This window comes from Macrobrachium nipponense, chromosome 40 (genome assembly GCF_015104395.2).
Source record: "Macrobrachium nipponense isolate FS-2020 chromosome 40, ASM1510439v2, whole genome shotgun sequence".
Classification (NCBI taxonomy): domain Eukaryota; kingdom Metazoa; phylum Arthropoda; class Malacostraca; order Decapoda; family Palaemonidae; genus Macrobrachium; species Macrobrachium nipponense.
Window position 1 is genome coordinate 15,041,648 of NC_061101.1, and position 11,866 is coordinate 15,053,513.

The 11,866-nt window shown below is 37.1% G+C and overlaps 1 protein-coding gene across 1 annotated transcript; it reads right to left on the reverse strand.

The window, feature by feature from the left end:
• LOC135211940 (calphotin-like) lies at nucleotides 1-11,146 on the reverse strand. The gene is made up of 3 exons (XM_064245187.1): nucleotides 11,072-11,146; nucleotides 8,743-8,892; nucleotides 1-2,245 (listed from the first exon to the last, which is right to left on the reverse strand). Exons 1-3 carry the CDS (start codon nucleotides 11,081-11,083, stop codon nucleotides 1,301-1,303), a joined length of 1,107 nt encoding a protein of 368 aa, XP_064101257.1. The 5' UTR covers nucleotides 11,084-11,146; the 3' UTR covers nucleotides 1-1,300.
• Between the last annotated feature and the right edge of the window lie 720 nt (nucleotides 11,147-11,866).

Below are 11,866 nucleotides of genomic sequence, written 5' to 3' on the forward strand. Positions count from 1 at the left end.
CTGCGATTAATTTTTATTATAAAAAAAAACAGCACACAATAAGTTAGAAATCACTGATCAGTTACAGGTGAAATATTTAGAGGAAAATATCTGAAAAATGAGCATAGGAAATAGGTTTTTTCATTCATTATCCTTTTCAAAAATATCTTTCCAGGGTCCTGAAAATTAGTTTACAAAGAGGCAGGAGAAACGCAAGAAGACATTATCTCCATTTTGAGCAAATTAGAGACATAAAAACACTTGTTCCATTGGCTCCCAAAACTGGAATGTCATAGGTCGTAATCATCCTGGGATTTCAAGATACAGTCAGTTGTATGTATATGTGTTAGGTCTGTAATGTAATGTATTTTCCGATTATTGTGTTCTGCTAAAGCTATATACATTGTAAAGTTAAATTAATTTTTGAATGATCTGATTACTGGTCTTTACTATCACAGATTTTACTCTTTCTTTTTATAAGCTATATTCAGATGGACTACATTTTTATGTGTTAAATAGACTTTATTCTCCTTAAATTCAATATTGATAGATTGTTCTACATATTGGATTTTTGAAAATTTAAATAATCGAATTGTCATAGGATGGGAACAAATGGAGCCTTTTCGACCGAACTAAGACATCAAAATCATAACTAATGTTTGAAGGGAAACTGTATTAAGAAAAGGTTCCAAGAAGAAACTCCTTGCCCTACCAGAGGGTGAAGAGTGAAACACGATCAGCGTAAACAGTACTTTCAAAACTAATAATGAGTCTATTTGTCTTGAGCAAAACAAAGAATTTGCAATAATTGATGAGGTACTGACATCGAAAAAGGAAAATGGCTGAAAGAGATGATCAGTACAGAATAAAATGTAGCATTTCCACGGGTGAAATCAAGAAGAGATTTACGTCGCATGAATGATGGGACAGAGCAAATTGGTGATGACTTGATTTCCAGAAATCTAATGGGATGATGGGCGTTGGTGATTCTTACCGTAATGTCGAAGACCCAACAGTTCAGGTTTTTCTTCTGCTGAAAAAATATGAAAACTATGACGATGGCAAAATGACCCTTTCACTCTAGCTCAGTTCACAAGAGACAGAATTCTAACCACTACTAGTCAAGAGTTGTGGAAGAAAAGAACCTGATCATAAACCATCAAAATATTATTGTAAGTGTAAAAAAAAACAGGAGAAATTATATTTAAGACAATTCTGTCTGTTATAAATGAGCTTTAAGGATAAGGGCCACTGTTCAACTGGGATCTTAACTTGATTCGTTAAAGCAGCCCCCGTGTATTTCCCACCGGGCGCTCAGCACCTAGGGCGTTGCTGTAGCCGCCTCTGTAGTTTCTACCACGAGCGATTCAATGTTCATGGCTTCTTTTATGAGAGCCAGTTCCTCCACGATAACGGGAGCTTCTGTTGCAGCAGGGGCTACTTGTTCCTCGGCTGGAGGAGCAGGAGGCAAAGGCTCTTCGGCTGGTGCAGCAACTTCAGCAGGGGCTGCTGCTTCTTCAGTAGGAGGTACCTCTTCTACTGCAGCAGGAGCCTCTTCTACCGCAGCTACTTCTGCAGCAGCAGGTGTAGCTTCCACCGCAGCAGGAGCAACTACTTCTGCAGCAGCAGGTGTAGTTTCTACCGCAACAGGAGAAGCTACCTCTGCAGCTGCAGGTGTAGTTTCTACTGCAGCAGGTGTAGCTTCTACCGCAGCAGGTGTAGCTTCTACCGCAGCAGGAGCAGCTACTACTGCAGCAGCTTCTACCGCAGCAGGAGGAGCAGGTTCTACCGGGGCTTCTGCAGGAGCAGTTGCTACTTCCACCGGGGGTCCCGCAGGAGCAGCTGCCTCAATAATCGGAGCAATCTCCTGAAGAGGCGCACTGTCCCCAACCAGGGCATTGGCTTTGACTTCTGCCAGAGGTTCTTCTTCAGCAGCAGGAGGGGCCGGGTAAGATGGGTACCTTGGGTAAACTGGGAGGGGCTGATAGGCGGGGAAATAGGGCTCCCTTGGGTAAGAGGGAGGGGGGTGGGGAGCCGGGTAACTAGGAGGACCGTAGGGTCGCAAAACGATGTCCCCTTCGTACTTGACCTCGGCGTAGAGGCCGTCGCCGTTGTCCGTGTAGGTGACGATCTGCTTGCGGCCGTCGGGGAGGTCGACGGTGTACTGACCCTCCGTCTTGTAGCCGTCGCGGCTCTCCTGCTTGTCGAACTTCAGCTTCTGGTAGTCGTCGTTGACGTCGTAGGCGTATTCGTACTTGGGAGGGACCTGGATTTCGTCGAGAACGAGTGAAAGGAGTTGGGGGCGGGGGAGATAAATGGAAAATTAAAATCTGACCTTGACATTTTTTTCACGAACTTACAGTTGTTAAAACATTTGTAGTGCGTTGCACCGCAGTTAGTTACAGACTATCAGATGTAACGTTTATGCAATTTGTGCTTCTCTTTTCTGCCAGATATTCTTTTTATATATAAATTGCGAAACCAATATTATTAATACACGCTTACAAATATCAGTCATGTGGTTCACTCCATACTTAAATTATTATTATTATATTACTATTACAACCAGCTTTTCTGCCAAATATTTTCTCATAAATGGCGAAACCAATATCTTTAATACACGTTTACAAATATCAATCATGTGGTTCACTCCATACTAAATGTTTATTATTATTATTATTATTATTATTAATGTTTATTCTTATTATTAATTATTATTATTTATTATTATTATTATACTTAATTCCTTATTTTACAGCCAACCCTAATTTGGCAACAAAGGGCATTCGCTTTACACTGATCGAATCAACTCAGTCTCTTGTAACCAAAATACCGTAATATTTCAATAGAATTTTCGATGATTATTAAATTTGAAGAACACCCTTGATCCCGTAGGGTGGGGGGGGGTTAGTGCCGTCAGTGCACCTCATGCGATGCACTATAGGTATTACTTAAGGTTCATTGCAGGGTTCCTTCGGCCCCTTTCATTCCTTTCACTGTAACCCCGTTCTTATTCTCATTCTCCCATCTCACGTTCCACCCTCTCCTAACAATTGAATCATAGTGCAGCAGCTGCTTTGAGGTTTTCCTCCTGTTACACCTTTCAAAAGGAAAACCTCAAAGCAGTTGCACTTGAGGTTATCCTCCTGACCCCTTCAAACTTTTTGACTCTCAATTGCCCTCTCAAAGCTGAATCACCTCATAGGTCCCAGCGCTTGGCCTTTGGCCTAAATTCTACATTCTATTCTATTCTGAACATTTTAACGAAATGTACAATTACATCGGATTTCCTTGAGTTTTACAATTTCGATATTATTATACTACAAGATCAAATAACCGGGAACTCGCCAGGTAAACATAAATAAGACTGAGAGGAAAACAGAATAATAGTTAATTTTACTAAAGTACATTCACATCAACCGTGCATCTGATGTCTAGGCCAGTCCCTTACGACGCTCCTGATTGGGTGCTGATAAACCAATTACAGGGCTGGAAACTCTCAGTCTCTCGAGAGTTCACATAGCTAAGATGTATGTTCCACTTCTCCTGAGGGATACGTCTTTCAAATTTATCCCTCAGGAGATGTGGAACATACATCCTGCCTGTGTGAACTCTCGAGAGAGACTGAGGGTTTCCAGCCCTGTGATTGGCTTATCGACAGCCAATCAGAAGCGTCGTAAGGAACTGACCTAGACATCAGATTCACGATTGATGTGAATCTACTATAGCTAATTCAAACCAGGGAAGAAGAAGGTTTCAAATGCAGAATCCGATGGGACTGGTAACCACGTAGAAGATTCTAAGAACATGAAAGAGAGGTAGCGAGTTCCGGACCTATGTCGTCGATGGTGATAAACTTTACTCGAATATTATAATAAACTTGAATTTCTGTAATGTTTCCTTTTTTCATTGTAAAAATAAATAGGTTGACAAACTTTTAGTGAGTTTTGTTTTTAATTGAAAAAAATGGGCTATATTTTATTTTTTAACAATAATGTAATGTGCTGAGATCGTAAAGAATATCTCTCTCTCTCTCTCTCTCTCTCTCTCTCTCTCTCTCTCTCTCTCTCTCTCTCAGTAACTAATTAATCGCTGGATTTGTCACGAACAATTCATGTGATTCACTACATAAATTCTCTCTCTCTCTCTCTCTCTCTCTCTCTCTCTCTCTCTCTCTCTCACACACACACACACTCACACTCAACAACTGAGTAATCACTGGATTTTTCACGAATAAGTCATATGACTCTTGATATAAGTTATGTCAGAGTAGCTGCTCTCTCTCTCTCTCTCTCTCTCTCAGTTCACATTCCTGGGGGAAACATCTTGGTCAGGCTAACAACGTCCAATCGCTGCTGGTAGTATATATAATCGGTTACTCTCTAATGCAGTAGTGGGTTACATCGTTATTTCTATGGAAAATCATTGTTTTTACGGTCGGCCGAGATACCGTTGAACCGCTCAAGTCCTAACCAGTCCTTATGCCGACCGTGCGGTTCGGCGTTCAACCTGCGGTCAGTAGCTTTCGCTGTCGTTTGAAATAAAAAAAAAATGGTTTAAGAATTTTCCTCCCTTGCTAACTATGAGATTACTTTCTCTCTCTCTCTCGAGGGTCCTCGTATCACTCTGCTTATATATTATATATATATATATTATAATATATATATATATATATATATATATATATATGTGTGTGTGTGTGTGTGTATTTCTCAAAGTTTTATTATTTATATGTTCTTATTTTTAATATTTCTCATTTATGTTGTTATCATCTAAATCTTCAATACTATTATATTGTCATCAATGTTCATCGGTGGGGGGCATGTGCCCAGGAGCCCACCCTTTTACTGTCAGTTTTCATTTCAGAACTGAAAGACCTCATAGGTCCCGTCCCAGTGCTTGGCCTTTGGCCTAAATTGTATACTCAGCGCAACTTAATGATGACTAACGCGACCTAATGTCAGAATCAGATTGTCTACGTTACCGATTGGACCCTGATGAACACGACTCCAAGATTAAACAAAAGCTGTTCGTAAGCATATGAACGTGGCTGATAGTACGACACGGTATTTCATGCGGACATTTCAGCACTGACGAACGCGGCCGCAATGCATGGCCATTCTTTTCGTTAGCATTTGATCACTAATGAACGCGGCCGAGAGTTAAAGTAATAAGACTCATTTCTCTCGTTAGGTGTCCGCGCAAATGAACGAGGCAGCGAGATAAGATAAAGTTCCCCCCCGGCTGTGTGAGATTAACTTGTCGGGAAAGAAAGAACCGATTAGAAGCCGTTTTCTAAACCACAGCACGCGAAAGAAAATGGGAGGACTTCATTATGTTTATGCTAATTTGGGATAATGATGTGATTCATCTTTGTCAGTGTTGTTCTGTCTCTCTTTTTTCTTTTTCTCTCGATTTTTATATGTGTATATATATATATATATATATATATATATATATATATATATATATATATATATACTTCTCTATATATATATCCTTTTTATATATACCTTTTATATATTTACTTATATATATATATCATATAGAAGTATATATTAAAGGTATAAATAAAGACATCTAAAAACGTAAATGTATAATGTTTTATACGTTCGTATTGAAATACCTAAATGTTAATTCGTATGTATTCGTGCTAGAATGTGTTGTTTATCCTGTTACCAAGAAGTGGAAAGTCGTCATCGCAACTTAAAAAAAAAAACTCAATACTACCAAAGCATTCCTTTTACTGTATCTCCATTCAAATTCTCTCTCTTCCATCGTACTCTGCACCCTCTTCTAACAATGATTTCATGTCGCCAATGCGAGGTTTTCCTCCTGTTACACCTTCGCAACCCTTTTCTCTGATTTTCCTTTTCAGCGCCGAATGACCTCATAGGTCCCAGCGCTTGGCCTTCGGCCTAAATTGTATTTTATTGTACAGACTAAACAATGCATACATAAAAAAGAGGGAAACAAGCAAATGCATTCTATTCCACAGTCTGAACTATGCTTACATAAAATAATGGAAACAAACATATAAATTCTATTCTGCAATCTAAACAATGCACACACAAAAAAAAGAGGAAAGCAAACAAATTCGTATCCTACTTTCCAACCAATCCTCAGTCCCGTTGAGTAAATACCTTGTGTAATCGCGCGCGCATAACGCAAAACCCTCATTACGCATTAATTCGATCACCGTCATTACCTTCAAGCAACTCGTAAGAGACTTTCCCTCTGGGCTTTGAATTCGTAGTCGGCGCAGCGCGTTACCGCAGATGCGAAAGTGACTGCGCAATTTCAGAATCGCGCGACGGTTCCAGATCGGACGTGTTTAAATTACGATTCTAGAATGGCGCAATCATTTTGCCCCGCGACACGTCTGGAGATGCGTTTTCTTTGAGCATGTGGTTATTTTTTATCTTAATTTTCATTATTTTTATTTTTATGTTATTGTCATTGCGTCAATTAACCAGATTTGTCATTGTAAGTAATGTAATCGTCATAGTCAGTCTGCCAAGAAGACTTAGAGAAAGTTGTGTGGGCTACGGCTTAATGTTGATTCATTGCAACGTCTTAGACTGCCAGAGGCGGAGATGCATCACTGTTATTAGAAAAATCATTTGGATGAGAGAGATGATCAATATAAAAGCTGAACCTTCACAACTTCTCTGGATAGATGCACTCAAACCATGCGTGTTATATAAACGCTTTGACGCTGAATTCTTAAACTGTATAACAATTTTCCTAAAGTATTATTCGCTCAGAATGGAAAGGCAGTTACTAAGGCTTGAACCTAATTTCAGGTTGGATAGCATCGTATTCAGGAAAATTTGCGTCCGTGGTCTTTGTCGGCTTCTCACTTGGCATATACTATAGTAGATCCACACCAACTGTGCATTTGATGTCTTGGCCACTCCCTCACGACGCTCCTGATTGGCTGTTGATAGGCCAATCACAGGGCTGGAAGCTATAAGTCTCTCGAGAGAGTTTGCATAGGCAGGATGTATGCTCCACCTCTCCTGAGAGTTCTCAGGAGAGGTGGAACATACATCCTGCCTATGTGAACTCTCGAGAGAAACTGAGAGTTTCCAGCCCCGTGATTGGCTTATATAACAACAGCCAATCAGGAGGGTCGTAAGGGACTTGCCTAGACATCAGATGCACGGTTGATGTGAATTTACTATAGATGTCTGTTTTAGCTTCATATCCCTTACAACATTGGCTCTTAAGCTGGGGGGTACCTGTTTCCCCAGGGGGTACGAAACCTGGGGGTGCGAGACTGATAGCCAGTGCAATGGTACTGTATATTTTCATGTTTATATTGTATTTATATTTGATGGGGGTACGGGCACCGAAAAGGGTTAAGAACCAATGCTTTACTACGTCATAAAGGTTCAGTAGTGTTTATTTCTTGATAAAGTCTACGGCCTAAACCTGCCAGTATTGACTTGAGGGGTCTATGCGTCTTGTCTTATTTTCTTTTTTACGTTTTATCAACTCTTGTAAGTTATGGTAGGCAGTATGAAAGTGTTCAGAAATCGCCGCAAGTGAATTATCACAAATGTTTAGAAGATCAGAGTTTTTCGAGTTATAATTTCATAGCATTACCAATCCCTGGATATTCAACAGTTTGGTTATGAATTAAGGGCTGTAAATTCCATATTACTAATCAGATCTGTATTATTGTGATGATTACTTAGTTTTGAAATTATATGAATTAAATTTGATTTTTTTTTTTTACTAAAACGTAAATCATATTTGTTCGGTCTTCGTCTGTGGCTTCAAAAAGAAAAACAATAAGAAGCAACCTAAGAAGTTTCTACTTGATTGAAGCAAAAGGACTGTTTATATACTACAGGGGTTATTTCTGGTCACTGAATATATATATGTATATATGTATATTATATATATATATATATATATATATATATATATGTATATATATATATATATATATATGTGTGTGTGTGTGTGTGTGTGTGTGTATGTGGAAGGATGTACGGGGATATACTTGTGAACGAAGGTAAAATATAATTTTTGAAATATTACTCTTTATATTCAACTACGTACAAAGTGTTCACTGTGGATCTTTCAACATATTTGATGTATCACGTCACTGAGATTGGTTTTTAAACACACACACACACATATATATATATATATATATATATATATATATATATATATATGATATATATAATATTATATATATATATATATATATATATATATTATATATTTATAGATATATATATATATATGTATATATGTATATTTATATATATATATATATATATATATATATCTATATAATATAATTATATCTGCTTAATAAATATTCTCATATGGTTTTCTTTACTCATGATGATGCTGGGTTGGTTTCTTTATTAGTTATTAAAAATTGCGGAATTACAAGAGAGTAAAGAAAGAGAAAAGAAGGAACAAGGTACTATATATATATATATATATATATATATATATATATATATATATATATACATATATATATATATATATATATATATAAACACACATGCAAAACACACACATATTTATATAATATTGTCCTTTTCTCTCTCACCATATTCTCTTGTAATTCATCAGTCTTTAATCAACGCAGCATCATTTTGAATAACAAAATCCAAATAATACGTCTATAAAATGATAAAATCACGATCAGCGATTCTTAAAAGAAAAAGACACTGATATAACTGGAGGGGAAAAAATCAATCCTTGTAAGGACAGAAAATCATTACTTACGTCATAATTCGGCTCTGGGTGATGGTAAGGAGCTGGGGGAGGGTGGTATGGGTGAGGTTTGTGGTAGGATGGAGGAGGATATGACGGGTACCTTGGGTAGGGGGGCACAGCCCCCTTGCATACGGCAGCGAAAACTGCGAGAATGCAGACCTGGGGAATAGAGGACAAAACAAGTCAGAATTTAATCTGGGTTATAAAGCAAAATTAGAGAGAGAAAGCATTAATTGATTTTAATTCATTGATTTTGGTTTAAGGAAACGATATAGAGAGAGAGTGTGTACATGTGTTTGCGTGTGTGAGGGAGAGATAAAGCATTATTTTATTTGGCTTTAAGGAAAAGAGAGATTGCTTGTGTGTGAGAGAGGGAGACAGAGAGAGAAAACATAGAGAGATTGCTTGTGTGTGTGAGAGAGAGAGATAGAGCATTCATTGATTTGGTTTTAAGGAAATGATATAGAGAGAGCGTGTGTACATGTCTGTGTAAGGGAGAGATATATGGTTTTAAGGAAAAGAGAGAGATTGCTAGTGTATGTGAGAGAGAGACAGAGAGAGAGAGAGAAAGCATAGACGAAAACATAGAGAGAAGTGTGAATGTGTGTGAGAGAGATAAAGCATTAATTTATTTGGTTTCAAGGAAAACATAGAGAGTGGGTGCGTGTGTGTGTGTGCGAGAGAGAGAGATGAAGCATTTTTGTTATGAAAACATAGAGAGAGGTCATAGCAAAGATTAAACCGGATGAAATCTTGTTGAAAAAAAATTAACTGGAATTTTATCGAAGGAAATGACATTACATGATGATTATATGTATATGGTTTTGACTTAACGAAAGCTATTTTGAACAAGAAAATGAAAAAAATATGGTTAGACATGATAGGTTATGCGTGTATATGTATGTATATCGTATGTGTATACGTATCTCTAGATAAGTCATATTATCAGTAGGCGATTGCTGATACGAATGTGTATGTATATATGCATGTATGTACTGTATATTCATACTTACAAATGCATATTTAACATACATACATACATATATATTTATTTGTGTATATATATGTGTGTGTTTGTGAGTGTATGTATGAATAGCTTGATCACAAAATATATAAAACGTGATGCTATGTGTAAATAAAGGTAATGCTTTTCACTTTTCCTCCGTGGCATTACCTTTATTTATATGCGTATGTATACGTATAAATTGTACATTGCACATTATATACTTTAATAGGGTATTCTGTAACGACTCTTCATCTCAAAGAAAAAAATCTATATATATTGTTCATGAAATCAAAACTTGAAACATCTAAGAATTTAAAGAACGTTCACTGAAGTAAGTAACCTTTGCTTGAGTGGAACCTTGATATAGTGTTCGCATCATAAAGGACAGACTCCTTATTTTCCCTGAAAAAAAAACTTAGAGTTCCTTAAGTAAAAAGAATTCGTTCCATCCATCCCTCGTTCACTGAATATTCAAATTTCAAGTACAACCAGCTGAGTTTTATACAAAGAGTAGAAAAATCCACAGTTACCTTTATAAAGATCCACATTTTTATATAATTCACTTTTTGCTCATGAGGTAATTTGGATTGTAAAAGCACAGTAATATATTTTTGAAAAATAAAAAGAGAGAGAGAAACTTCATAGTCAATGGAAAAAAAAGTTCCATGCTCTGAATAACTAAGTTCTGAACTTGGTTTAACAAAATGACACGCTTCGAAAAAGCTAACTTATTTCAGGAACTTGGTTCCTTATTTGATTAAAGTTATATATACTTCGAAGTTCCTTGCGTTATAAATAGGAAATGAAAACGATATCTGCAATCACTCCGTTAATTCGTAATAGGCAACAGAATTAATGAAATTGTAGAGTCCATGTGTTGTTTATGCTTCAAGTTTATATGTATTATGTATGTATGTATATATATAATATATATATGTATGTATTTATATACACACACACACACACACACATATATATATATATATATATATATATTATATATATATATATATATATATATATATATATATATATTAGGTGTATGTAGGAATGCATGTGTGTATAGATGTGTATATGCGTCACAAGCTGTAAAAAGCCCCAGTTCACTCGAATATAATTACGAATAATTATGTTACTGACGAGAGGTGAATTCAAGACTTTTCATATCTTCTCGATCGAAACAATATTCGTATATCACTCAATCACTGACCAATTAGCTGTCTTTATCTCACAAAAACTACAGTTTAAAACAGACAGAGAGATCTTATAAGACATCGTAGTCTGAGAAGCAAAAGACCTCGTACTTAAAAATCTGGCTCTCCACCACCCTACCTGAGAGAACATTGCGATGAGACCGTGTGGTGTGTATGGTCCGTCGTGGTGTTTATATACTATGAAGACCACGCGGCGCTGCTGACCCCACCACACCGACCTCCAAGAGTCGGGGCGTGGTTAAGGAGGCATCACTTTCTCCCGTCCCTCCCACTTCCATAGAGCTGAGAAACTCCGCCTCCCCTCTTCCAACAGCCGCTTTTCCTTAATAACAGCAATCTTTCACCGCAAGTACACCGTCGGAGGCTTTGCTAGTTTCCTCGAGAGAGACTGTTCATTTCTCTTCTCGATCGCTCAAGTGTTTTTTTTTTTTTTTTTTTTTTTTGCTGGAATAATTAGCAATAAGAAATAATACTTCGTTCATCATATCGTCTTTTTCTTTGTCTTTCGGGTAGGAGAGATAACTGCACTGCGTATACCTTAAAAACTGGGTCGTTCGTAAAAAAATAAATAAATAAATAAATAACTTATTATTTACAGAGGAAAACGCAAATTTTAATGTATTCCCTCTTAAACTCGTATTATTCGTTTATCGAACACAATGGAATTAGGAAGCTTTTAGACGATGAGAACACAAAATAGGATACTATCTTTGGGAACACACAATGTGTTACAGACTATGGGAACAAACGGTACTATCTATGGCAGTGGTTCTCAACCTTTTTTTTTGGGGTGGGTGTCAAGCTCCAACTAATCACTTCTTCAAAGGCCATTAACTTGAATTAAAACATTCTCATATTGTCCCCTTAAAAAATCAATTTACCCCTTGGTGGGGCGGACACCTCCACGTTGAGA

Bases quoted from the DNA above. Each gene is read 5' to 3' on its own strand.
- LOC135211940 (XM_064245187.1), bottom strand. The intron at 2,246-8,742 runs GTAAGTAATGAT...GACGAAATCCAG, and splicing joins ACCCAGAGCCGAATTATGAC to GTCCCTCCCAAGTACGAATA.